The 26,431-nt window shown below is 32.9% G+C and overlaps 8 protein-coding genes and 1 long non-coding RNA gene across 15 annotated transcripts in view; 4 read left to right on the top strand and 5 right to left on the bottom strand.

The window, feature by feature from the left end:
* Positions 1–111: 111 nt before the first annotated feature.
* LOC114803893 (high affinity copper uptake protein 1-like) lies at positions 112–1,145 on the top strand. The gene is made up of 2 exons (XM_029039675.2): positions 112–462; positions 519–1,145. Exons 1-2 carry the CDS (start codon positions 397–399, stop codon positions 945–947), a joined length of 495 nt encoding a protein of 164 aa, XP_028895508.1. The 5' UTR covers positions 112–396; the 3' UTR covers positions 948–1,145.
* Positions 1,146–1,174: 29 nt separating this feature from the next.
* On the bottom strand, positions 1,175–1,690 carry LOC105212001 (UPF0235 protein C15orf40 homolog). The gene is made up of 2 exons (XM_054228659.1): positions 1,488–1,690; positions 1,175–1,430 (listed from the first exon to the last, which is right to left on the bottom strand). Exons 1-2 carry the CDS (start codon positions 1,609–1,611, stop codon positions 1,207–1,209), a joined length of 348 nt encoding a protein of 115 aa, XP_054084634.1. The 5' UTR covers positions 1,612–1,690; the 3' UTR covers positions 1,175–1,206.
* Positions 1,691–2,288: 598 nt separating this feature from the next.
* Positions 2,289–3,636, bottom strand: LOC105212008 (stress-associated endoplasmic reticulum protein 2). The gene is made up of 3 exons (XM_029041256.2): positions 3,539–3,636; positions 3,255–3,364; positions 2,289–2,813 (listed from the first exon to the last, which is right to left on the bottom strand). The coding sequence occupies exons 2-3, from the start codon at positions 3,336–3,338 to the stop codon at positions 2,703–2,705; spliced, it is 195 nt and encodes a 64-aa protein (XP_028897089.1). The 5' UTR covers positions 3,339–3,364; positions 3,539–3,636; the 3' UTR covers positions 2,289–2,702.
* Positions 3,637–4,278: 642 nt separating this feature from the next.
* On the bottom strand, positions 4,279–5,638 carry LOC105212014 (ATP synthase subunit b, mitochondrial). The gene is made up of 4 exons (XM_011183760.3): positions 5,479–5,638; positions 4,927–5,252; positions 4,663–4,851; positions 4,279–4,597 (listed from the first exon to the last, which is right to left on the bottom strand). Exons 1-4 carry the CDS (start codon positions 5,504–5,506, stop codon positions 4,418–4,420), a joined length of 723 nt encoding a protein of 240 aa, XP_011182062.1. The 5' UTR covers positions 5,507–5,638; the 3' UTR covers positions 4,279–4,417.
* A 316-nt stretch (positions 5,639–5,954) lies between these two features.
* On the top strand, positions 5,955–11,275 carry Npepps_1 (puromycin-sensitive aminopeptidase). 2 transcript variants are annotated; one of them, XM_011183769.3, is made up of 8 exons: positions 5,975–6,112; positions 6,335–6,400; positions 6,676–7,337; positions 7,822–8,638; positions 8,697–9,801; positions 9,869–10,088; positions 10,156–10,278; positions 10,347–11,275. In XM_011183769.3, the coding sequence occupies exons 1-8, from the start codon at positions 6,049–6,051 to the stop codon at positions 10,554–10,556; spliced, it is 3,267 nt and encodes a 1,088-aa protein (XP_011182071.1). In that variant the 5' UTR covers positions 5,975–6,048; the 3' UTR covers positions 10,557–11,275. The 2 variants fall into 2 exon arrangements, with proteins under 2 accessions (XP_011182080.1, XP_011182071.1); XM_011183778.3 differs by lacking the exon at positions 6,335–6,400 and having other exon boundaries at positions 5,955–6,112.
* Positions 10,487–12,788, bottom strand: LOC105212036 (uncharacterized). The gene is made up of 2 exons (XM_011183789.3): positions 12,388–12,788; positions 10,487–12,261 (listed from the first exon to the last, which is right to left on the bottom strand). Exons 1-2 carry the CDS (start codon positions 12,530–12,532, stop codon positions 11,498–11,500), a joined length of 909 nt encoding a protein of 302 aa, XP_011182091.1. The 5' UTR covers positions 12,533–12,788; the 3' UTR covers positions 10,487–11,497.
* An 85-nt stretch (positions 12,789–12,873) lies between these two features.
* Positions 12,874–24,518, top strand: LOC105212073 (GATOR complex protein Iml1). Of its 6 annotated transcripts, none has more exons than XM_011183845.3 (25): positions 12,874–13,053; positions 13,113–13,414; positions 13,556–14,275; positions 14,336–14,578; positions 14,660–14,775; positions 14,836–15,007; positions 15,063–15,239; positions 15,372–15,570; positions 15,638–15,769; positions 17,123–17,176; positions 18,944–19,370; positions 19,490–19,664; positions 19,755–19,949; positions 20,595–20,672; positions 21,113–21,177; positions 22,127–22,240; positions 22,348–22,554; positions 22,612–22,709; positions 22,790–22,957; positions 23,015–23,175; positions 23,242–23,407; positions 23,478–23,590; positions 23,673–23,728; positions 23,801–23,903; positions 23,972–24,518. In XM_011183845.3, exons 1-25 carry the CDS (start codon positions 13,011–13,013, stop codon positions 24,197–24,199), a joined length of 4,512 nt encoding a protein of 1,503 aa, XP_011182147.1. In that variant the 5' UTR covers positions 12,874–13,010; the 3' UTR covers positions 24,200–24,518. The 6 variants fall into 6 exon arrangements, with proteins under 6 accessions (XP_011182147.1, XP_011182142.1, XP_028895812.1 ...); XM_011183840.3 differs by having other exon boundaries at positions 17,075–17,176; XM_029039979.2 differs by lacking the exon at positions 20,595–20,672 and having other exon boundaries at positions 17,075–17,176.
* The window catches only part of LOC128921620 (uncharacterized), a 20,870-nt gene continuing 16,333 nt past the window's right edge, over positions 21,895–26,431 (bottom strand). Inside the window, exon 2 of the long non-coding RNA XR_008471050.1 lies at positions 21,895–22,246. This is a non-coding gene — a long non-coding RNA (uncharacterized LOC128921620). The remainder of the gene's footprint in view (positions 22,247–26,431) is intronic.
* Positions 25,041–26,431, top strand: part of LOC105212048 (N-alpha-acetyltransferase 60) — a 3,451-nt gene continuing 2,060 nt past the window's right edge. Inside the window, exons 1-2 of the mRNA XM_054229724.1 lie at positions 25,041–25,582; positions 26,264–26,384. Of these exons, the coding sequence (XP_054085699.1) occupies positions 25,533–25,582; positions 26,264–26,384 (171 nt within the window). The 5' untranslated portion in view covers positions 25,041–25,532. The remainder of the gene's footprint in view (positions 25,583–26,263; positions 26,385–26,431) is intronic.

Genomic DNA, 26,431 nt, shown 5'->3' with positions numbered 1-26,431 from the left:
TCTATAGAAGATTTATGAAGTGTAAGTCGTGGAATTTTATTGAAAATGCATTGTTACTTGTAAATATGTAACTAAGGCTAGGAATTCTTCAATCAAACTGGAAACTTTTAGCTTCGAATTGTACGCATACGTAATTATGAGAATGATGATTGTACTTTTGGACCGCTGATCGTCTATTGAACTTTATAGCGCAATGATTATACGCTACAGCCGTTATATTTGTAATATTACTATTTTAAAAGTATTGAAATTTTACGCAAAATATGTGCATGTTTGCTTCACCCTGTTTTATGGGAAAAACTCGTTGCCTATGCATTTCTTTCAATTAATAACAATAGACTAATCAAAAATATTCAAATTTGTTTATCTAAGCTGAAAGCACGCAGTTTAGTTAAAATGTCCGAAAGTCATCAAAACCATGGTAGCAATAAGATGGAAATGCCTTGTCCACATGTGATGCTTGTAAGTTGGAATAATTTGTAAACTACTTCAATGCCTAATTGCTTACAAATTTTTAGTTTCATGCTGGGCACTGCGAGCAAATTTTATGGAAAGCTTGGACTGCAAGAACAATCCTAGAGTTTTCATTGTCTGCCATTGCCATTTTTCTTTTGGCATTTTTATATGAAGGTGTGAAGTTTTTTCGACAGTTCCTTCTTCGCCGGGCGCTAGAAAAACTATCTAAAAACAAAGAGAAGACGGATGTTGTATGTAGCACAATTGCTGGACTCAAAAATAAACAATTGTTTAAGCAAATAATAGCACCTCAACATCTTTTACAAACTTTATTGTTCTTATTTCAAGTCACATTATCTTTCCTACTTATGTTAATATTTATGAGTTTTAATTACTGGTTGTGCCTATCAATTTTATTAGGCCTTACAGTTGGATACTTCCTATTCGGTTGGATCAAAGACGATGCTTATGACAGTGATTGTTGCAATTAAAATACGTACTTGTGCAAATACATTTGTATATATTATTACAGTTAAATATTGCTAATATTTATTAAGATAAAATAAATTAAAAAATTAATTAACTTTAAAATGTAAATATCGAAATATGTTCCTTCTCCGACTATATTTTTTATTCAATTATATTATTTGCTATAAATGCAGACTTTCGAAACACAATGACGGAACTCATTGTTTAGGTACATATGCATATATGTGCATATGTATATGATAAGGGATTTCCATAAACATTTTACGACTCGCATTCCTTTCTTAATGCTTCATTTATATTCTCCAATGTAGTAACTCCTTTACTAATCATTACTAATTTATTGCGTGAGCGAGATCCTTTGTCCAGCGATACATCACTTTTCCGTAATCCCAACAGTTTGGATAGATATTTCACTAGCTCTGCGTTTGCTTCTCCTTCTGTGGGAGGTGCTGCAATTTGTACTCCAACTCCTTCAATTCCTATGTCTGTAATGCCATTCATTTTGGAGCCGGGTTTAGCTAGGATACGAATGCATATGTTACCGCTTTTATCCAACTGCACGGGACCATCATTTGATTTCTTCTCATCTACGGCAAGGACGGGAGCAGACTTTTTACTTTTATTCTTTGACATAACACTTGAAAACGAATGAAACACGCGCCGCATTCACAAAAATTTTCATCTACCGCTTCCAAATAAATACAAAAACAGCTGTTATTTTGCTTTTAGATTCATTAGTTATTTAAAATATTTTGATATTTATCGATACCGATTGTCGACTGCACGATATTTGCAATGGCAATTATATATTGATCAGTTCTTAATTATTGAAATATTAAATAGAAATATAGCTAGAACTGATTATAGCAAGATTTCTAAAAGCATCAGCAATACAAAGTCTTAACCAATTTGCAATTTATTTGAGGATTTCCCACAATTTGAGTTTTCCCCTGAGCACGAACATAGCATTTAACAGGATATTAGTAAAAAGGAGAAAGGCACATTAGACCTCAGGTCGCGGTACCTTAATATGATCCCTATCTTTTTCCAAATCCTAAACAAACACGGTAACTCGGTTAAAAAATGAGTAGGGTTATCGAAATAAACAAATTGAGTTTGGGAGATAAAACCATTTTGTTGATCAAGTGCTTTCATTGACAGCATCCATTAGTTTCACTTATGTATCTGTTGTAAGAAGTTTTACGGCGTTATCATTTTGCGAGTAAGGTCAGACAATATATAGAGAAAAACATCCCATTTCTTGGAACATCCACCAATAGATACAAGCCTTAATAGAATTCCCAAATATTATGTGACTAAATAATACAATAAAACAAAATATGTATTTTTTGTGTTTTTATAATTCGTAAGAAGTAAAAAATTAATATATTATCATTTCTATACAAAATTACGTAAATCAATTTAAATTTTAAGTTTTATCTTAAATACCGAGCTTACAGTATGTTGCTCGAGAAAAACCAACCAATCACAATAATCACCAAAAAGGAATGCTTTCGAAAATAAATTTATACGTTATAACTGCTGAACTATTAAAAATATTAAATAGTACATTTAATTCCTCAATGTCTATAGTTTTCAACATATAAATAAATCTTTTCAGACTTCAAGCACATTAAATAAATTCTTATTTGAAATCAGTTAACTTTTTGAACTATGGCAATTATATATGATTGGATTCCGGAAGAATATTCATTGTATTTAAAATTAAAGATCTATTATAGTTGGTGTTTGTAGTTTTACGCTGCTCGAATAGACTGGATTATTTGAAAAATAGCAGAGCCGCAAACCACGAATATAAACAGAGCCAAGAGCCAGGGTCCAACAGGGTATTGGTTATCTTTGGATTTCTGAAAAGATAAAGAATTTATTCATCAATAATAATGTATAAAATGATTCTATTCATATGTATGTACAGTTATATTAATTTTGTTTACTTCATAATGTAATTCATCAACATTTCAAATATTTTACTAACAAACTAACAAAATCATAAAAGCATTTTGACATTTGTAAATATGTATTGATATATACAGCAGCAATAAACGATAAGCATATATTAAAGACGCAGAACGACGGCGTGGCACTTTCACCTGTTTTGTTTTTCACGTTTTTTTTTAGAACTCAGTTAATTTAGTATCACTATTTTAAGTGTTTGATGTATTTAATTAAGTTACGCTGAAGATTGGTCTAAGTTTTATATTTTTTATATAAAAAAATTAAGTAGAAATCTAATACAGAAACAAGAGAAAAAAATAGAAAACACTGAATGATAGTCCATTTGTACTTACTGATGACTTTGGAACGTTGCCTCGCATGGTCACGTATTTGCTAGCCTTTTCATTGGCGACACGCATCCTTTGTGGTGGGGCCATCTTTTCAGAACTGTTTTGGTTTTGCTATAAAATAATAAAATCACACACAAGTTTTTAATAATATTACACTAACATCTACTAGAAAATAACTTTTAAAATAGAATAGAATATCCATTATTTTAGTATTATTTCCGTAAGAAATCTACATTTTTCTGCAAATTTCACAATTACAATTTTTTCACACAATAAACTATTTTACCTTTTTTGCCAAAGAAAAACAAAATGAACACGTCGAGAGCGACACAAGAAAACGACACGTATGAGTAGCCGAACCGAGCCTTTGACATTTATAAGGGATACCTATTTGATCAATAACAGAGTTGATTTTTTAGTATTAAAATTCTATTACTATTGTGAATTTGATTTACTTACGATGTGTGTCGATCTGTAATTTTTTCACTATGGTGAAAGCTGAAATGAAATTATCATTTTTCTATGTAAATGGATTTTAACATAAGGCATTATAAATTAAAAAAAAAAAATCGTTTATACTTACCTTTTTATACTAAGCTATTGTGCTAGATAAAATTCTGTTATTTCTCAAACATTTAAACTCTCTATGAATTGGCTAAAAGATTTAGTTACTTAAAATATAACACTAAAAAAATATTAACAGTTTTAAAGACATATATATACAAGATAAGTCTTATACATTTTCAGAATAGCTCCAATTTGTCGTATCTTTCTTCAGAGATTAATTGTCTATATCTGGTTATATACCTTCCACAAATAATTTTGAGGAGTTAACAGGCCTTTGCTAAAAAAAATCAGAGTCCGTTGCGGTTACGTAGTCTCGACTGTCGAGGGAACAGCTCTAAATCTAGTATAATTTAGTGTTTTATTATATAAAATCACACCTCCGAATAATATGAAATAGACCAACCACTGTACATATAGTGTCCTTACCATGGCTATATATCTGAAGCTTGAAATAATAACATTTTATTTATTGGCGCAGTTAATGCAGAATTTTATATTTAAAGAAGAAAATTGTTGCAATTGTTCTTTCTTTACATTTTTAATATTAAATTATACATTCGTTTTTCTTCAAAATATATTTTAAATTATAAACAAGTAATCTATTTGGCGCGAACAGCAAGAGCGCTTAAATCAGCGATGCACTTGTCGAGAGTTTCCTTTTCTTGCTGAGGAGTGATTGAGCCAAGAACATTGTTTACAATCCAGTTCACCATGTGTTTTTGGTTAATACGGCGTTCAATGTGACGGCATTCCACTTGGTAGTCCAAACGGCGTTTTACCTGCGATTAACGCAACATTTATAAATATATATGTATACATATATAACAGGACAAGCGAATTATACCTCGTTATATACATTCATGGCACGTTCGCGGAATGCGGCCTCCAATTGTAATGCAATGTTTTCTTTCTTGGCATCCATAAGCAACAAAGCACCTTCAGCGCGCCATTGTTCCTTCTTCTCGGCTTCGATGGCATCAGCAAGGTTTTGTAATTCTTCTTCACGGCCAGACTTCCACTCATTTTCGATTTTCTATGATACCATTAAGAAATATTTCGTTAAAGCATATAATAAATTCCAATTAAAGAATATTTAAATAAATCATACGTCGATTTCTTTATCAGTCCAAGCAGCGACAGTTGGTCCCAGTTTCTTTACGGCAACAATTGCCATAATAGCAAGGGACAAACCGCTGTAGTATTCATGCTCCATAACGTAAATTTCCTTGGAGCATAAGTAGGTAAGAAGACCAACACCAAAAGTGTATGGACCAGTGACACCAGTCTTATTGTAGAAAAACTGGAACCACTCTTCTGGAATGAAACCTAAGCGAACTTTTCCAGGATGTTCCGGACGCTCACGGCGAGCAACTTGATCACCTGAACCGGCCGCACTAGCTGATCTCATAGCTAGAACGCCCAAAGGACGTTGAACTGAAAATTCAAACATAAAATCATTATTAGTACTTTGTTAAACCCCAGTATTTTATCAAAATTTTGCAAATACGAATTTTGACATTTCACTCGCGATTACATAAACCACGATGACAAAAGTAGTCGCGTAACATGCATATTCTATCACTAAATTACACTCTAATTTTGGCAAAGAGAATATTATTTAATTATATAACCAAGACCAAATTACTAATATTATTTTTACCTGAAAGTAAAGCGGTTCTTGACAACATTTTTTAATTTTCAGTAAATACTTCTTTTGAAGAAAAAAATCGACAAAATGAGTTCTACACTGCTCGCCCAAGTCAGTTTAACTGTCAAACGTCAAGATTTCTTCTTCCTCTTCTAGTGCAACATTCACCATGAAAACTAACCAAAGTTATAATAATTAATGATTTGTTTAGCACCAATTTCAAATTAAAGTTCTCAAATAAGTTTGTAAAAACACATAAAATATATTGGCAAAAATTGTTTAGTTATTTTGTGTTTATTCGTAATTATTTCTTATAAGTTCCAAATTTATAATTAAATTCACTTGATACGCAACCCTGATCATTCCACGAATACACCAACACAGCATAATCAGTGTTTTCCAATGCTCTCGCGACCAGGTGTAAATACAAAAACAAAGTATGCAATTTTATAAATTTTTTCCGGGTATGCTTTGCTATTCTACTTTTTCTAAAGATTCCTTCGTTCTTTCTTTCTTCATCCTTCCAGTCGTTAAATTGTTTCTCTCATTCATTACTATTAATTAGACTTGCATTAAAGTGAAATGTATACTAATGCATTAAAAGCTGGTTGCCGGACAGCAATGCACGCTTGGAAATTCAAAAACGGTAATAGATATTGTTATTGATCATTTTGAGATAAGCATATCAGCATATCAGTATCGAAAATCTAGTTGGAATACTAGCGATGGTCTCGTTGCGATTATTTGATAACGTCATGTGATAATCCAGTTTTATGTACATATGTATATCGCTCGTTAAACTGAATATTTATTTACAATTTTATTCAATACATTTTATCCATCCGATTTGATTTTTTCACTAATATAGAGTTGGGAAAATTACGTATAGATTTGGCAAAAGCAAATACCGAGTTCACTCAACATTTATTGAAAGGTAAAACATAAACCAGTGTTGCTTTGAATATTTTCACTCAGCCAAATAATAATAGCCCACCGTGATTAAAATGCTTTAACAAATAACGACCTTGAAAAATGTCATTTATTAATGTCAATTCATTTAGAAACAGTTTTGAAATTTTGTTTTCTAAACTCTATACACATTTACGAAACTCTGCTTACCGATATTTCAACTGGAAATGACAATAACCTTTTAGCTGGTAACACTAATCATCTAACACTCTTTGCGCTACTTTTTGCATGCCTTTCCAGCTGTCAGTTGCAATAGTCCCGTTAACTTGACTCGATTCATCAAAAAAACACACCGCATAAAATTAAGTTTTGTACGACAACGAATACCGGAGTCCCAGTCAAAATCAAAGTTTTTGCAAGAGTTTTCGATTGCATTTCGTCCCCGTTTGCATTCGGATTACCATTGTTATCGCAAATTAACTGCTATTGATATTGCTCTAATTGTGTCGAAACAGCCAGCCAGCCAGTTGCCTTGCTTTGTGTATCCAAAAATAAATTGTGCTTCATTATTATCATTTGAAAGTTCTTTATGTACAGAAAACTGTCATTTGTGTGAACATCTGGATAGTGCAATTTCATCAAAGCAATACGTGAAACAGCAAAAACAATTCTATCGCGATTTTTCAAGTACATCTTTGGGAGCACCACTTAAATATACGGAAGCTCCGCTTTTAGGTGACCTCTGCCAAAAGTACGGTTTTGTTATTTCCCGCACTTCCGCCGACGTTGGTGTTAATTACGTTCCAGGTCATCGACTTGAAATTCGCCGAAACATGTCTACATCGCCTCAAAAGGAATTTAAGCGCCTTCCAACCGACGTGGTGCCAACGCACTATGTTTTAGAGTTAAAGCCGAACTTAGAGGCTTTCACTTTCGAGGGCAATACTAGCGTACACATAAAGGTATGTGAAATACTAAGTATGTACGAATGTAAATACATGTAGTGTGAATGAAGTAGGGTAAATATTTATGGGAGTGAATGGGGAATAAAATACAGTTTGCTTTCACTTCTACCGCATCGTGTGAAAGAAAGAAAGCAGAGCATCATCATGGATATTTCAATGCTGTTAACAATTTGAATATCACTTGCCGCCACGAACATACTCGTATACATATTATTATTAAAATAATGCACAGAAAACAGTTTTTTATTGAATGAAGAGTAAACACTTGAGTTTACTTAATCTATATACAAAAGCCCTATTTAAAGCCTTATAATGTCAAATTATCCATATTTTCTACCATTATCTGTTGAAAACTGAATGACTTAGTCATTTTCTCGAAAGATAAGAAATAATGAGATAAGGAAATGCCATATAAGCACATAGTCAGCTCTTTGTTTGAAATATTAATATTTTTTTTTTTTTTGATTTTTACAACTTACAGATATGTGAGGCGACTAAGAGTATTACTCTGAATGCTTTGGACATCACAATAAATAAAATTGATTTGGAACTAAATGGCGAGATATTACAACCAAGTAATATTACTTATTCGACTGACAATGAAACTGCCACATTGATTTTCGATCAGGAGCTTCCGGCTTCATCTTGCGGTGTGTTGAAAATGTCGTTCGCTGGAGAACTCAACGATAAGATGAAAGGTTTCTATCGAAGCAAGTATTTTACGCCAGGTGGTGAAGAACGTTATGCTGGGGTCACTCAATTCGAAGCCACTGATGCCAGACGTTGTTTCCCTTGTTGGGACGAACCAGCTATTAAAGCCACTTTCGACATAGCATTAATCGTGCCACAAGATCGGGTGGCACTTTCCAATATGCCTGAGATTCAAGAAGAAAAACTTGAAAATAATTTGCGTCGTATACGTTTCGATAGGACCCCAATAATGTCCACGTACTTGGTGGCTGTTGTTGTTGGTGAATACGATTATGTCGAAGGTAAATCCGAAGACGGTATAATAGTACGTGTGTTCACACCTATCGGCAAGAAGGAGCAAGGCCTGTTTGCTCTTGAAGTGGCTACCAAAGTTCTGCCTTACTATAAGAGTTATTTCAACATTGCATATCCTCTACCAAAAATGGATTTGATTGCGATATCCGATTTTTCGGCTGGTGCTATGGAGAATTGGGGTCTTGTGACATATCGTGAGACCTTTGTATTGGTGGATCCGAAAAATACTTCTCTTATGCGCAAGCAATCCATTGCCTTAACTGTGGGACACGAGATAGCTCATCAGTGGTTTGGTAAGTGAAATGTCAATTCATAATTTTTGGCCAATTTACATTTTCCTTATTTTTCCAGGCAATTTGGTTACCATGGAGTGGTGGACGCATTTATGGTTAAATGAAGGCTATGCTTCGTTTGTTGAATTCCTATGTGTCAATCACTTGTTTCCTGAGTATGATATTTGGACGCAATTTGTTACAGACATGTATACGCGCGCATTGGAATTGGATTCGTTGAAGAATTCGCATCCCATTGAAGTGCCAGTGGGACATCCATGTGAGATTGATGAGATCTTCGATGAAATTAGTTATAACAAAGGCGCTTCTGTCATTCGAATGCTTCACGACTATATTGGTGAGGAGGATTTCCGTAAGGGCATGAACATTTACCTGACTCGCCATCAATATAAGAACACCTTTACTGAAGATTTATGGACCGCTTTGCAAGAGGCGAGTTCAAAACCTGTCGCTAAGGTCATGTCCACTTGGATTAAATTGAAAGGTTTTCCAGTAGTAAGTGTGGAGTCTGTGCAACAAGGTGACAATCAGAGGGTCCTAAAATTGACTCAAAATAAGTTCACTGCTGACGGTTCAGCACCGGATGGTGATTACACTTGGGTGATCCCAGTAACAATTTCAACATCGCGTGATCCGGAAAAGATTGCGAAAACTTTCTTGTTGGACCAAAAGTCCATGGAAGTTGTCTTGGACAATGTGAGTGCAGATGACTGGGTAAAAATCAATCCCGGCACAGTTGGTTTCTATCGCACCAGATACTCCAAAGAAATGCTTGAGAAATTATTGCCCGCTGTGCGACAAATGGAATTGCCGCCACTTGACCGTTTGGGATTGATTGACGATATGTTTGCGATGGTGCAAGCAGGTCAAGCAAGCACAGCTGAGGTGCTGAAGCTTATCGATTCCTATCGTAATGAAACTAATTATACCGTGTGGACCGCTATTACCAACTCATTGGCGAACTTGCATATACTGATTTCTCATACTGACTTAATGGAAGATTTTAACCGTTATGGAGAGAAGTTGTATCGACCAGTGGCTGATCGCTTAGGCTGGGACGTGCGGGAAGGCGAAAATCACTTGGACACTTTATTGCGAAGTTTGGTTTTGTCGCGTTTGGTATCATTCCGTTGCAAGGATATCATTGCCGAAGCACAAAAACGGTACATCAAATATATTTTGAACTTTGCTGAGGATATGTACTGTACTGTTGTAATTTGCTCTTATCAGGTTTGCTAAGCACGCCGATGGAACGAATCCAATACCCGCTGACTTACGTTCCACATGCTACAAAGCGGTGCTGCAGAACGGTGATGAAAAAATCTTCAACGAGATGCTACAACTCTACCGTTCCACAGATTTGCACGAAGAACAAGATCGTATTTCAAGGGCATTAGGTTGTATTGGCAACGTAAATATCTTACGAAAGGTTATAGATTTCGCCATGTCGGTGAGTAGCTCAATATTTGGTGGTTTCTATCGCTGAAATTATACTATTACCATCGATATTATTTTAGGGAGAAGTACGTGCACAGGACTCAGTTTTCGTCATTGTAGCTGTTGCGGTTAATCCAAAAGGTCGTGATATGGCTTGGGAATTCTTCAAAGACAATAATCAGAAGTTATTGCAACAGTATCAGGTGAGCAAGCTCTGTTTAGCACAAGCTTATGTGATACTATTTCAATGAATATTTCTTTTTATTTACAGGGTAGTTTCCTGTTGACACGCCTTATCAAGTATCTCATAGAAAATTTCGCTTCGGAGGAACGAGCTACGGAAGTAGAAAACTATTTTAAGGAAAATCAGTTTCCTGGTACAGAGCGTACAGTATCTCAAGCTGTGGAGACTATTCGCCTTAACGCCAACTGGTTGAACCGTGATCTAGATTCATTGACTGCTTATTTGAAAAATCAGTAAAAGCTCCGCACGTGTATATAACTTGTTAACCCTGAACGAAAAACCAGAAAGATGGATGGAGAAGAGAGAGTCACAGCTGAAGTAATAGCATCATCAAGCCAAAGGTCATCACAATACAGCACTCTATTCGTTAGGGCAATTAATCGATTAGCAATTTGATTGGCAAAGCTGTTTATCATACGAAATTTACAAATAATATATTAAATCAAACTGAGAAGTATGCAGGGACGCTTTCTATCTAGCTTGGTTCTAGATCCAACACACATTTGCAGATGTTTCTTTTAAATTTCAATTGTTTGCAATGAACATGGGCAATATTATCAAGCATTTACTATATACGAAGGTAATTTTTGAAATATTCAATACATTTACAAAAGCTATTGATTGTAAATGTGATTATTTATGTAATCTAATTGAAAACCACCGTTGGTACCCTTTACATATATGTGTATTAATTTTTCCACGATCCTTTGATATCTAGTATATATTGATTTGCCATTGAACGTAGCGCTTATAATTTTAAGTAATTTGATTTTGTTATCCAGTGCACGACTAGATAAGCTTAGATCGACATGTTCAAATAAAACACAATTTCATTAATAAAAAATATTGCAAAGCAAAAAATTGAATGAATTCGCATTTTAGAAATAAATACTGTAATATTGATAACTGTATTTATAGCTTGTATAATATAAATTAATAAAATGATTTAAACGAAATGATTTATGGTGTTATGATATATGTATACTCAGAGGAAAAAAGGTTGTTTGTAATTCGATTTGGTGAATGGTGTTTTTAAATATCTAATTTAGGCATATCTGAACAAATCTCGAAACAACTTTTATCAGTTACAACTGTTTCTTTCCACAAAGTCGGAATGTATTTTCTGCATGGATAATTACGATTACAAAATGACTAAATGTTTATCTTACATTTCATGGTCACGAACAATAACGGTTAGAAATACCATTTTCCGGTCGATGTAGATCATCTATTAGTTCCAGCATGCGTCGCTTAAACAAGCGTTGCTTATGTCGAGGAAGTGACAGTATATCATCGATATTGCCACGGAAAAATGCAAGCAGCTGTTCCTCATCGCGATTGTCACATTCACCACGATTTGTGCTGACGTTGAACGACTCTCCAAGAATAGTATTATTTCCAACTTCACATTTTGTTGCACCTGATGAAACATTTAAAGATGCTTCGTGCTTCATTTGCTCAGATTTTTCTTCATCCACCCTTAATGGCGGCGATTGTTGATTCACTTTCATTGTAATGCCCACATCAGATTGCCGAGTTAATGACTTAGAAGAGTTAGCGGTGAGTTGGAGTTCATTTAATATTTCTGGATAAGCAACATTTGTGTTTTGATTGGTGTCATTGTTGTTGTAGTGCTTAGTATCATCAGTAGTAGTGAAGCTTGTAGGTATGTTGGAGGTATCGCCATTATCTCCACTAGGATCTTCAAGAGAAATTCTGGTTTTTGTTGCTCGGGAGTGTTTTCGTCTCTTTTTGGTTTGTCCTATAGTTTCCGTTGACGGTAAAATGAATTTCATTTCATCGTACAAATAGAAACGTTTGCGACGAGGTGTGGGTAAATCTTCGGTACTATCACCATAGTCGCTGCGAATATTAGTATTATATTGAATGCTGCGTAGGAAGCCAGTACGAACATTTCTCCATTTTTCGCGACAAAAAACGTCTGCAAATAAGATTAAAGATTTAAAAAAATCACATCAAACCATCACATCTACTATATAATTGCAACATGACCACATCATGTCGCTTGAAATATCCACGCGCCTCAACATATGAGATTTGTACGTACCTGGTCTGCCCACATTAACAGAAACTTCATGCCAAGCTTTTTCTAATTTGTCTCGCTTAGCATATTCTGAAGAGTGCACATTCCATAAACAATCATGTTGCTTTACAGCATTTATTATTTTCAGAATAAGTTCGGTGTCAGCCATTTTCACAATAAAATACTCACAATAACTTCACGTCATTGATGTGATGCGATCTGACGCTTTTGGTTTATCGTTTGCAAAGTGTCACATCACGATATTGAGTTAGTGATTCTTTTGACACTTATAAATTTAAATTTAATTATTCGCGATTATAAAATTTCTAAATCTAAATCTTTGTTTTTGTTTATATTATATTTATTTACATTATATAATTCCAAATTAATTACACTAGAATTCGAAATGAGAATTTTTAAAATTTATCTGGCGGTAAAGTATGGGAACATACATTTTGCTTTTTATAGTTGTTATCAGTAACAGCTGTTTCTGACATTAGCCATTTGTATTGCTTGTAAATTTGCTTGTTCTTATAGATAATTGTACTACAGTGAAAAATTCCACCAAGACGGTAAACAAGTTGCTAAAATAAAATGTTTATAGCTTATAGTAAATAGTTAAGAATATATATATTTATATACGCAAAATGAAACACTACAAATTAAATACACATCAGAAGTCCTACAGCGGTAAGCACTTTTTCATGTGGGCTTGGGATTCAAAATTGACGCATGTTTTTGCGTTTCAGATGCTGATTTGCTGATTAACCAAAAGGAGCATCCTGACACAAAAATAGGCGATGTGGTAGAGGTATATGACCGCGAAGATGAGAACACGCGTTTATTATTGCAAATTACCAAATTTAATGATCTTCGCCGTGATGAAATTAGTATTGAGGCAGGCATTGCAACACAGTTTAATTTAAGAAAGTTTGCCTATGTGTTTATGCGACGCGTGAATGCAAGTGATGTTGCTCTTGATTCTATTGAAATCACGTTTAAAGATCAATATATGGGTAGATCTGAAATGTGGCGCTTGAAAACATATTTGGTATGTACTTATAATATATTTTAATTGTAATTTATTTTGAATTGCAAATTGTAAATGTGTACACCTGTAACATATGTTACTTAAATTGTATCGTTCCGTTGATTGGGAAACCTTTTAAGTAATTCTTATATAAATTTTCAGACCGACACTTGTGTTTACATAAATAAAAAAATTGAAAATATTGAAATGCAAATACGTTGTCAAGTTTATGAGATGTGGGCTCAAGGTGAACGTGTTTCCTGTGGAGTAATAACTGAAGAAACGAAAATTGTGTTCCGTAGCAGCACTTCAATGGTATATTTGTTTTTGCAAATGTCATCAGAAATGTGGGATTTCGATATACACGGCGATTTATATTTTGAAAAAGCGGTTAACGGGTTTCTTACTGAACTATTTCATAAATGGAAGAAATTAGGCTGCAATCATGAAGTCACCATTGTATTGTTCTCTCGTACATTTTATGCTGCCAAATCACTTGACGAGTTTCCAGATCACATGCGCGATTGCCTGCAATTGGATTATAAAGGACGTTATTACGAAGATTTTTACCGTGTTGCTATCCAAAATGAGCGCAATGAAGATTGGTGCACTGTACTGACGCAGTTGCGCAAACTTTTTACATCATATGAATCAACAGTGTTGCGTTATCATGAGCGTGGGGGCGTATCCATTCCTACAGCAACTAATTCTACAGCGGCTCAGGGCAACTTCCTGGAAGTATTGAATATTTCATTGAACACATTCGAGAAACATTACCTAGACAGGACATTTGATCGAACTGGTCAGCTGTCTGTCGTCATCACACCTGGAGTTGGAGTCTTTGAAGTGGACAGAGAACTTACGAACATTACTAAGCAGCGGGTAAATTAAAATCTAAGAATTTACAAATTAAATTAATATCAATTATTTATTTGCGTATAGATTATAGATAATGGCGTTGGTAGTGATCTAGTGTGTGTGGGAGAGCAACCATTACATGCTGTTCCACTTTTGAAATTTCACAATAAGGACACTTCTCTTACCTCAGCAGACGATTATTCACTCCCACATTGGATTAATTTAAGTTTTTACTCAACCAACAAGAAAGTGGCATATTCCAACTTTATACCGCGCATTAAATTGCCACCAATAGTCGCAAATGTCAGTTTAAATAAGGAAGACAGGGTGAGCTCTTTTTTATTTGATTGATTTTTAGTAATTATAATTAAAGCAATATTGGTTAACAAATCAAAAACTTAATTTTAGGAAAGTGAAAAGCATTTTTTGAGCTGCAACCAATCTGAATATATACATAATTCCTTATTCGATTACGATGCTTATGATGAGCAAATTTTTCAGCCTCCCCCCGCCCAGGGCACTTGGTATGCTAGTTTTAAAATCGACTTAGAGCCAATATATAGTATATATTTTTTTACAATTAGCTCGTTGCAGCGCGTAATACGAGCTAAAAAGACCTCCGTACCAAGCTTAGAGACTTCTGCTTATAGAAATCATGACTGGGAAAATTTAACACCAACGAAAATTCCAAACTTGCGACGGAAAATGTCTGATCCAGATATTTATCATGGCACATCAGGAATGCTAGCTGCATTGGTAAATATACATATGCAAATGCATAAAACAATATTAATGACACACTTCTCTGTAGACTGATTCGCCCAACTTATCTGAATCATTGGCTTCTGATAAGAATGCACGACGTTCTATTGTGTCAATTGCTCCTATTGTGCGTCCGGGACGTGCACTGATTAACCCATTTGATCCATCCCATGTTACAATAAAACTCACCTCAAATCGCCGTCGCTGGACGCACATATTTCCAAAGGTATCTTTTTCAATACAAATGTTTTTTTATTATAAAGATTAACAATTAATTTGAAGCAAGCAGCGTATTTCCAACCGACCTTGGGAATGAATCTATCTTTATATTATATAAATACCAATACTTACTATATAGGGTCCTACTGGCGTTTTAATACAACAACATCATTACCAAGCCGTCCCTGCCAAACCTCACAATTTAAGCTATAGTAATATTATTAATAACGATAATGAATACGCTTCAGGATTTAGCTCATTTGATTATGATCATACCTCCACATGTTCCTCGTTAAACAAATCGTTTACATCAAGCAATGACTGCGAGAAAAATGAATGTAAGCAAGTGATAATGAAAATATAATAAAAAAGTATATAAAATAATATTAATGTTTTTCTTCCAAGTTCTCAAGAAACGAAATAATTCACTATTGAACACTAGTCCAAATAATGTGACAACAGGCGCAGCAGTACCGACCAAAAGTTTCTTATGGGGCGCGACAGGAGAACAAGAATGGACTCCAGCTATAACGACAGGTATGTTTTAATGGACCAAACTTGGTGGTAATTCCTATTGTCAAACCAAAATTATTTTAGATTTTCGTACTTTTAATTATAAACATATACAATAATAGGAACAACATATATTCTCGCTTTAAAGTGTTTTTTGCGCGTTTAACATGATGTGTCCAATGTCCTTTGCAATAAACTATTATATTTATATTAAATAATATACTCTATTTTCCGATTTGACTAAAAATGTGTTTGACTACTTTTATAATTATGTTGCTTTAACACCGATAATCTCCTAAATGTCTTATTTGAATTTGAAAACAATCCAATTAATAGCAAAGTCTATTAAGAACGTGCTTTTATGATTTCTAAACCAAATGTGCGTATGTAATTTGTCAATATTTGTATACATTTACATACATATGTACTTAAATGGTAAATCATTTTATCATATACACAAATTCATATGTATATATCAAATCAGTGCTTGTGAGTTCGCGTGAAATGGATTCGATTGAGACGCGATTCCTAAGCTATCCAAACTAAAGGCAAGGTTGGTTTAGCCCATCAATTAAACAAAAATAAAATAATGATAATATAATGCATATACCATATTTATACTATTCAATTTCACTAGTACTTTTAGTACATAAAAATTCGCTTCTTATGAGTTTATAAAATAAGATAAGGAAACCAAATTGTTTCATAAAATGCTTAAAAATAAATGATACTATTTATATTTATTTATTTAAAAATAATTACCATATATTGTATTTGGTGTAGCTATATTTCGCTGTCGAACATGTGGTCTCATATATAGAGTAGGACTAATGCTCATTGTAGTTATCACTGAAGAGAAATATCATCATCTGAAATGTTTTGTTGTCCTTTGTTCATCAAGAAAGCAACTAAATTATCTTTAAATATTTATGAATAGTGAAATGTGGCCGAATCGCATTGTTTTGATAATGGCACTTAACATTATGTATGCGTATTTTCTATGTTTTAGATATATATTAGAAACATATGTGATTTTATTAAGGAAATATTTAAAAAATGTTGATACTAATACATACAATATTATTTTCTCTCATTTCTCTTACTCCCCATAAAATGCGTGAAAAATTTGTGTGAACGAACAAAAAAAAAAAACAAAAAAAAAACACCAAAAAATATAACCAATTTGCAAACTGAAAAAATTCCAAATACTTTAATTTAAACTTATTTGCTCGCCAACTTGAAATAACTTTACAAAAATAATTACATCAAAATTGAATCCATAACATTTTGGTCTTCAAAAATACTACCTACATGCATATGAATGAAAAGCGAATGCAATAACGGGAAAACACTTAAATCCTATTGTTGAAACCGAAGCTCCTACTAAAAGTCAGAGCGCAAAGGCAGATGGCAGAGGAAAAGTAATAATAGGTTTGCAAAAAACTCAAATCAAAAATTACTACACATTTTCTTAGTAATATTTTAACATTTTGTACTTTATTCAAAGGCTTTGCTTAAATTTGTATAGAGTAAAAAAGAAATAGTCTGCAGCATAATTCAAGCAATTTGTGTGTGTGAGTGCGCTCATATTAAAGGCATGCGTATGAATTATTACAAGTAACAAGTATCATAATTATGCGTTTAAAATCTGAAATTAAATTTGTTGAACAGCCGGAAAAAAATGTCGAATGCATGCATGCACTGCCATTCAAAAATGCTTGGCTTACACTGTATGTACATTTAATCTCGTATGAATGCACCAAATAGTAGATTTACTTGTATCAACGCACATTTGTATTATTAAATTATTTAAGTAATTAGTACGATTTTCATTAGTTGTATTTTTAGTTCTTGTTTGATAATGGTATAATTAATCGGACTGTGCGATTAATTGATATTTTCACGCTACAGCGTTGTAAATCAACTCAAAACAGAATCTTTAACTAACCAATAATGAATCCCCTCTGAAATTACTTGAGTAATTAACCTTTTGATTACACGCGTAATTTACTAATCTACTCGCTCAAATAATCGCACAGTTCCATTAAATATTTGGAATATACATTTGTTTGTAGGAATGTTCTGCATATTTATGTTAGAGTAGTTGGGTTTCATATATTATTTTTAGCAGCCATAAAAACACTTATGCCTACATACATACATAAATATAATGCAATTACTACTTGTTTAATAGTTAGCTGAACTTATTTAAATTAATTGTTTGCTTGCATTTTATGGAATAGCAATAGTTAAGTACACGCACTGAATATTGAATGCTGGAAGCTGGAATTTTGCACCAAATTACTAAATTCACCATATGTATGCATGCATACATAAACACTCATTTCATGCACTTTTCCGGAAAACCCTATCAATTCATTTAATATTTCACATAGTTCTGTTTGAAGCTTGTCGCCTGTTGCAGTAAAACAATTATTCTATTAAGTTATTGTTATGGACCCCCATACATACACACTTCTATGTAAATGTGAATACAAGAATATTTTAGAATTATTATATTCCTTCTTTTATCGATCGATTCCTTTCTCTCCACTTTTACTAATATTAACTTATTTTTATCACGTTAAAATGTGTAGTGTAAGTGTAAAAAAATAGAGTTCGATTTCAAGATCATCTAGGTGATTGACAATGAAATCTATATTGAATGCTGAAGCTTAATAGCCAGCCGTAGCCATAGCTGTCGAAGTTTGGGGTAGACGTCCAGTTAAATTTTTGAAATGTTTCTATAAATTATTACAATACAAATGTTTATTGTTGCGGCAACTAGTGACCTTTCTTTCATTTTCACTTGCTTTGCAATTCTTTGTTTACAAACATTATTCACCTCTTGATGTTCCTTACACAATTTCACTTACAAATTACATGCATCAATGCATCTGTATATACATACTAGGTAAATATGTTAATTCGTATGTCATCTTTTATTGTCGATTTATTTGAAAATAGCACAGTTTTGCTTTTCCATAGGCGATGGCTTTCTTTATTCTCGTTCTATAATGGATTAAACATTATTTTTTTTCATAATGTTTAGTGGTTTTATCTTTTTCTTTTATTTACTGTGACGTCCATTCTGTACTCTGTGTAACCCACATTGCTAGTAATAACACTATTTTGCTTGTTTCACTCGCACATAAATTGAAATTATTAACGCTACGTTTTGGACCACCACAATTTTAGGTGTGGATTGGAAATCGCTAACCATACCGGCTTGTTTGCCAATCACAACCGATTATTTCCCAGATAAACGTTCTCTGCATAATGATTATGTTATATCTGATTATACACTTCTACCCGACGACGTTAATTTCGATTATGCGAATAGTCGCGCAGTCTTTCGTAAGCCTCTTTCAACGGAGGAGGTCTTTCGGGAGATTGTGTCGCAAAGATTGGCGCAAGGCTTCCAGCTGATTGTGCTCGAGGAGAAGAATACTCAACCAGCTCAGGCGCCTTGCTGTGGCGGCTACAAACAACAAAAACCTTCGACAGTTTTAGGCATTATAGCGCCTACTGAAGTGATGAAGGAGTATTTGTTGTCTATTGGTCGAATATTTCATCGAATAACATTGACTGGATCTGTGATAACGGTTACAGGTTATCGTCCAAGGTGAGTGATTTAAGGTTTTCCAATAAATTTTATTGTCAAAGCTATGAGTTAAGCTGTTACTGTTAATAATATACAATTTAGAATACTAATATATTCTTTTTGATTTGAAAATATTTTAGACATCCGTATCCGCCCATTAACGTTGACTACCGTTATCGCTTTCATGCACCCCAACACGAGACGTATGAAATATCAGGTGTCAATTTCACAACGGAGAAATTAGAAAATTTCAATTGGAACTATATGGATCATTATATTTGTACTCGTGGTGACCGAGACTATCCTTTGATGGAGGTAAGTTACTGTTTTTGTTATTAAAGAGAAATCGGTACTTCAAGTGAAAGTTTCGTGTTTTTATTTTCAATCGCGAACCAAATTACACAGAGCCTTAAATATTGGCGTTACCGAATGTATTTGCTACCCACTGATAACTTAGCGATGAAGAAAATCATTGAATACGGAAGCCAACGCTGCGATATCTATACAGATTTGGCTGTGGACAACACAAAGAGACAGGTCGAAGACTTTATGCGTTTTATGGAAGTGCATATAAATAAAGTGAAACGGCAGCGAATTCATGTAAGCCAGTATCGTAGATATTAACGATTTGCCTTAAATACTGTTTATATTTCTTGTTTCTCACATAAATAATTCTAATCTTAAAACTTTTCTCTTAAACATTTTGTGTGTTCTAATAAATATATTCGAGCCATTTTTTTCGATTATTATTTATTGATTAATTTACAATTTCTTTCACTATACAATTGTATATTATCGTTGTTCATATGTTTATATATAACTCATACTTGTTTTTCTTCTACTTTTATATTTGAATTATTTATATATTTATTATTATTCTTTTGTTTAAAGTACTCTAACAGTACAATTAAAAGTTGTATAATTTACCTGCTTGATTTAGTGCATTCAATATCAATTTAAATCGGCAGACAATCATATTTTAACACATATTTCTTTACGAAAATATTAGTTATTGATTTATTATAATTATGTAGGTTGTAGGTTTTTAATATATACTTTTATATATATGTATATTTGTTTGTAATTAATGCGTCTATATTTATGTATATTGCATTTCCATGTTTATTTGTTAATTATACAGTTTATTTATGTATATTTATTGACTATTTTAAGCGAACCTAATTTCTCATCTTTTCCAAATTATTATTGCTTTCGGCTTATGTATCGAGTTGGAATCATTTACAGGATAGCCCCACCGCACAAAGTCATTTAACACGGCGACGTCACAGTACCAGCATTATTTCCAGACCTCAACCCAACCAGGTTCTTTACTTAAAATCTTTACATTCAGTCTAACGTACATACTATTCATACATACATTTCGACTATTGCATACACGAAAATTTCTAGTGAAACGCACTTGCAATTCTTTTTCAACCACTGTAATTGCTAATTGCTAATCTATCCAACAATCCTAAATTAATATATGCACACAGTTTTTACTTGATACTACTAGTGTAATGAAATACAATATAGTTTGTCTTATTTTGCTCCCTTCACTGTAAAATATAATAGTACTTAGTTACATTTCATATTCACAACTAAAGTTAAATAAGCAAAAGGTTGAAATAGCAAAATCTCTAGTTCATTAAATGTATGTACATATATACATATATCGTATATGCACAAGTATTTACATAAATTTTGCGCTTAATTAAATTATGTATGAAACTCTTTTTCCAACGTACTACTTGAACCTGAAGGGACTGGTGAATTCGCCCTTTCGTGAACGTGTTGGAAGCAATCGTCTACCGGAAAAACGACCAAGGTTCTTATTCTCGCATTTATTATGTTGTTAACGGTTATAATAACAGTATTGTGACAGCACCTAACGCATTATTAGTAACAATTATTTGAATCAAATGCTTTCTCACTTCTAAGGTGTTTGCTTACATACATACATACATACCATATATATTATGCATATTAATGCTATTAATGCTATTTCGTTATATTCTTTATCAGCTACATACGTACGTACATATCATAGTCTATGAGATTTCTTCTGCAACGTTCTGAAAACATTTTATTTTTCGTTTATATAGATTTTTTATTATTTCTATTAAATAACCTAAAAATTCTATAAACAATTTATTATTTAATAAATGTAAACATTACTTTACATAAATATGGCCGACAAGATTTTATAAAAGTATACAACATTTCCTTCTACCAATTCTCTATAACAGCAGTTCTTTGGCAATGACACCTTAATACTTGTATCTTGTATTTTAATTTAATATGATTTAATTTGATCTCTACATTTTAATTTGGTTTTCGGTTTTCAGCATGTTACACCTAGATTTAATGAAAAGCATCATCCACTATATATGTCAACACAGCAAAGGTTGGTCAAAGCGAAGCTTTTAAGTTTTGTCCGATTTGTTCTTGCATTTCATAGCGCACATCAACTAATAAAATGTAGTCGTAGTCGTAGCATTTATATTTGCTGGCCGATGGAGCAGTTTTAATTTGTATTGAGTAGAATAATTTGGAAAAAAATCATTAACGAATAATTAAAATCCATTTCGCGCAAAGTTGGTGGCCTAAAAACCTAACGACATTATTCCAAAAGTTATATATATTTTTCTGAAAATAATATTCATGTTTATCAATAATTATACGAGTCGGACGGAGAGTCGTTAGTTTTTCCGGTCATCCTTTGTGTTATTGTCATACGCCTATGATATAGTAAATAATATGTTATTTTATATTAGTTTCATCTCGAAACCAGTGATGAAAGTGGACCGTGGCCGCATATCGCCCGCGGCAGATGCAGCTGCAATAACATTGAATACTGATTTAAGCCACAAAGAGGATCAAGATGATGGGTACGTCTGAAAAGATAGAAGATTCACCAATAACTAAACGCATATACATACATATATACCAAAGTATAATCATTTCTAATATAATTATTTAATTTCTTATGCAAAAGCTTTGCGTCGGAGGTAAAATTACGCCCGAATTCGAATTTGAATGAGATCCTCGAAGCGATGAAACATCCCATAACAGGTGTAGCTTTCTTCACTCAGACCCCTAGCCTGCCATGCTACACCTTTGTTTCACATGAGGCCTTGATTTGGCTCAAATCACATTTGGACAACAACAAAAATCCATTAGACATATTGGAAGCCATGCGAATGTAATAAGTAGTTTTCCCTTCCCTTTTTATTTAAAAAAAATTCTTTACAATTTTCAGAGAGAAAATGATTTGTCACGCTTCGGGAGATTGGGATAGACAAATTATTCCTGGATTTTATCTTTATTTTATAGTACAACAAGAAAAACCAGTAAAAGGTACTTTGAAGTGGAATTTAATATTATACTTTCCATAACAAAATTATACATTCGTATTCACCAATTAAATTAAATTCCAGAGGTATCTAAACCTCTTTTGGATTTGAGCGCTTTCGAGAATGAGTGGATGGAGATCGAACTACAGGGGTGTAACCATCTTTGGACTGATGAAACGAAAACGCCGAATGTACCTACATTCCTGCGCGATATACCATCGGCACAATCCTGGGCAGATTATAGCCAAAACAGTGAGTATATATGTATATGTTTGAAATAAAAAATGCACAAAAATAATATTCTTGCAGAAAAAATATACCGCCATTCCCATTTGGAAATCAATGTCAATCAGAAGAGTGAACGTATGGAATGGGGTCATGTCAAGTATCACACTGTTATGCAGCCTGGATACGCTTTTGAAATAGTCGTTGAGTGGGTCACAGCATCGGGACCAATTGTGGGTGATTTGGTATGTGTACTTACAAATAATCATAAAAAGAGCGTTTAACCCATGTAGTCTATTTCCATTGTAAAGATTTGGGGTTGGATACGTAAAGCGAATCATTGCAATTATGAATTGATATCAGTTCCTGCAGATCCGATGGCAGAACCATTTACAGAGAAATCGGATCCACTCCGTGGTCCTATTTTCATACCCTTATCGGAGAAATTTTTAAGCGACAGAAGTGTTATGTTTGGTGGTATGTGACAAAATTCTTTACACTTTACCGAATTATTTCAAAATATAATTTCCATTAACTGTCAACGTAGAATTTGCTGAAGAGAGTAGAGCTGATCGTATGTTACTATTTCAAGAAGCTATTCTTGCAAGATTTGGGTTTTTACCATGTGTGATAGAGAAAAAGTATTCGTTTAACAAAGACGTAAGTTAATTCATTAGCTTATTAAAAAAGACAAATTTAACAAATCAACTAAATGACCATGTTTTATTCTATGCTCACACAGGTACCTAAGGAATATCAATATGTACATTGTTCCGGACATATGTTTGTACTTATTCGGTAAGAAAATATATAATATATAAATCATAAAAAATTTACGAATAGGTCGCTAATTACTAATGACATTTTCAGTTGTTCCAAAAACAACTACCAATTTGAATCTCCGAGTCGACAAGAAGCGAATGTTACCCGATGTGTTTACGGACACACAAATAATACGAATGTACCAAAGAAGGTATTGAGTCATGTACACAATTAATTTTGAATGCAATGTTCTACTGATACCATATAATATATTGACAGGTTGGATTTTTATGGGCCTGGAATCATATGATTCCCAATAAGAAGTGGAAATCGTTGGTAATCAAAAACTCGCCAGACAGTGAACTTTTCCAATTGAAAATGCTTAAAGATTTTCGCGATTTTTGTTCGGATTCTGATGAACGACTTACTAAATTCTGGGAACATTGTCATGAATTGAAACGAAAATCTTTAAAAATGGATAATATTGTCGAAGGAAAGGTTAAATAGGTCAAAAAGTTCCAATACATATACATACATGCATATTTGTCTGTAAAAACCGTTGAATAACAACAGTTTCAAATTAATCAAATCAATTATATGAGTATGTAGGTTTATATGTAGTTGTTAAAATAACTTTTTAAAATATTAATTTACAACATAAAAGTCCGTTCCCTTTTATAAACTAATATAATTTTTTAGAAATAAAAAATTGTGATATTTGTGAAAGGGTTTACCATTTATGGTTACTTCTGAACGAAAACTATTAAATACTAGTTAAGCGATTAATATGGAAATATAAAAATAAATTTATGCATTTTTCTATACATTTAATCGTGTTCAAATAATTAGTGTGTTCAGAATCTCAGAATCGTTTTCGATGTGTGCGAATAATTTCATACTTTGGATAACAAAGCAAAGTCTTTATTCATTATAATATAATTTTCATGTGGGAAAGTGTTATATTTAATTTTTCATGGCGATAAATATTCAAATCTCCTCCAAGTAAAGATGAAATGTGAATCCACTATAAGCTTTGTTAACATTGAAAATAAAACAGCTGATCGAAAATTTAGCGCTACCATCGCATTATTTACTACCGTTACAATTGAAATTTGCTATTTATATATTTCTACAAATGTTTAAGACAAGACATGCGTTATTAATTCGAAATAAATTGTTTTTGATGACATAAGTTATTTCATTTTATTTATTATTATTAAATCGTTAGAAATTATTTGTTCACATTTGCCCTGTCGGTGTGGCAATGTTGACGGTCTTCCGATTTTGACAGCTTGTGTTGTTTTTGTTCTTAGTTTTTCTATTTAACGAAGTAATCAAAATACAGTAAAAGTTTAGTAATTTGTCATGATTTAAAGGTTCGAAGGCAGAAGGAAGTTTTGGATATTTTATTGGATTGACCACATATGTCATAGAATATTGCACAGATAAGCAATGATTAATTGGGTTCAATTGAATGATAAGTTTTAGTTTATGGCAAGTGACACATGAAGTGGTGTTGTGTTCAAATGAAAGTGTTTGCCGGAGTAGTGTTAAATAGTTCAATTTATGTTTGATGTTGAAGTATGTGGTTTAATGCACAAAATATTACCAGCGTACAATTAGAATAATAAATACATAACTTATATGCAATTGAGTTGAAGAGCACAAAGGAGGGGAAAATATTCGATTAAAACTTGTTAAAATAGGAAAATAGTAATTCAACCGCACATTTAACATTTGCTCCATCCAAGGATATACCTATATAATTTCCAAAATTTTGTTTGCTTCGTTATTTGTTGGTGTGGTTGTAATCATAGCCGTTGTCCTATTGGAAATTTGTATGTGGACAACCGATGTGACTACATCTAATTCCATGGCACATTTTACTTGGTAAGTACCTGTATGTTTATTAAGTCCAATTCGGATATAGTAATCCATCTAATTATGTTCTTGGTATATGTACCTATGTATGTACATATATGCATTAGTTAAAAATTCAATTAATTCGATTTAAATTTAATTCGAATATATGCGAATGTACAGCAATGGTTTAATTTTGCTTTGTCACTGTTTTAATCATAGAAGTGCCGCGCGTAATTGTATTTATGCATTTTACTTCTTAACTATATTATAAGATTCAAAAATAAATTGAATATTGGGCCTTTACGAATTTTCAGTGCTAATTGGATAAATGACTGACTTAAGTGGTATATAATTCAAACGCTTAAACATATTCCTACAACATATAATTGTTCAATACATATGCATGTATGTATGTACATATATAAATTGCTAGTTGAATTCGGCGGTTATTGACTTTTATTCGTTGACCACAGCACACAAAATATGGAACAATAAGAGATCAACTGTTGTTGTACGTTTGTTTTTATTAATAGCAAATAGCGGAATTCGGTAAAGCACTGATTTGCAGTTTCCGTTATTGAATGTTATATATTTTGATTTTTAAATAATATATGAGCGTATTATACATATTTAATGAATTTATAATTATCTTGCTAAATTTGTGTTGAACAAAAACAAAAAAAAACAACATACAACTTATTATTGCAGGTATAATAAACACAACCTGCCTCAATCTAATGTGAATCGTGCGGATATTGAACATCATGTGCCTCTCTGTTCCGTTACGGATGTTCAGTTAAGATTTTTAGTACCAGATGATTTAACTGAGGTATACATAATTCTGAACTATTGTTTATAAAATTTGTATATATAAAT

Source organism: Zeugodacus cucurbitae, chromosome 4, assembly GCF_028554725.1.
Source record: "Zeugodacus cucurbitae isolate PBARC_wt_2022May chromosome 4, idZeuCucr1.2, whole genome shotgun sequence".
NCBI classification, from domain to species: domain Eukaryota; kingdom Metazoa; phylum Arthropoda; class Insecta; order Diptera; family Tephritidae; genus Zeugodacus; species Zeugodacus cucurbitae.
This window is presented reverse-complemented; position numbering and strand designations above follow the sequence as displayed.

Excerpts from the sequence above, each read along its gene's own strand:
- LOC114803893 (XM_029039675.2), top strand. The coding sequence starts at position 397 with ATGTCCGAAAGTCATCAAAACCATGGTAGCAATAAGATGGAAATGCCT. Across the intron at positions 463-518 it reads CTTGTCCACATGTGATGCTT|TTTCATGCTGGGCACTGCGA; the intron begins GTAAGTTGGAAT and ends ACAAATTTTTAG.
- LOC105212001 (XM_054228659.1), bottom strand. The coding sequence starts at position 1,611 with ATGCGGCGCGTGTTTCATTCGTTTTCAAGTGTTATGTCAAAGAATAAA. Across the intron at positions 1,431-1,487 it reads CGTGCAGTTGGATAAAAGCG|ACATAGGAATTGAAGGAGTT; the intron begins GTAACATATGCA and ends ATGGCATTACAG.
- LOC105212008 (XM_029041256.2), bottom strand. The coding sequence starts at position 3,338 with ATGGCCCCACCACAAAGGATGCGTGTCGCCAATGAAAAGGCTAGCAAA. Across the intron at positions 2,814-3,254 it reads GCAACGTTCCAAAGTCATCA|AAATCCAAAGATAACCAATA; the intron begins GTAAGTACAAAT and ends TTATCTTTTCAG.
- LOC105212014 (XM_011183760.3), bottom strand. The coding sequence starts at position 5,506 with ATGTTGTCAAGAACCGCTTTACTTTCAG. Across the intron at positions 5,253-5,478 it reads AAGAACCGCTTTACTTTCAG|TTCAACGTCCTTTGGGCGTT; the intron begins GTAAAAATAATA and ends TTGAATTTTCAG. Across the intron at positions 4,598-4,662 it reads CCATGAATGTATATAACGAG|GTAAAACGCCGTTTGGACTA; the intron begins GTATAATTCGCT and ends CGTTAATCGCAG.
- Npepps_1 (XM_011183769.3), top strand. The coding sequence starts at position 6,049 with ATGTATACTAATGCATTAAAAGCTGGTTGCCGGACAGCAATGCACGCT. Across the intron at positions 7,338-7,821 it reads ATACTAGCGTACACATAAAG|ATATGTGAGGCGACTAAGAG; the intron begins GTATGTGAAATA and ends TACAACTTACAG. Across the intron at positions 10,279-10,346 it reads AGTTATTGCAACAGTATCAG|GGTAGTTTCCTGTTGACACG; the intron begins GTGAGCAAGCTC and ends TTTTATTTACAG.
- LOC105212036 (XM_011183789.3), bottom strand. The coding sequence starts at position 12,532 with ATGGCTGACACCGAACTTATTCTGAAAATAATAAATGCTGTAAAGCAA. Across the intron at positions 12,262-12,387 it reads TGTTAATGTGGGCAGACCAG|ACGTTTTTTGTCGCGAAAAA; the intron begins GTACGTACAAAT and ends TCTTATTTGCAG.
- LOC105212073 (XM_011183840.3), top strand. The coding sequence starts at position 13,011 with ATGAAACACTACAAATTAAATACACATCAGAAGTCCTACAGCG. Across the intron at positions 14,776-14,835 it reads CCCCCCGCCCAGGGCACTTG|CTCGTTGCAGCGCGTAATAC; the intron begins GTATGCTAGTTT and ends TTTTACAATTAG. Across the intron at positions 19,665-19,754 it reads GAGACTATCCTTTGATGGAG|AGCCTTAAATATTGGCGTTA; the intron begins GTAAGTTACTGT and ends CAAATTACACAG.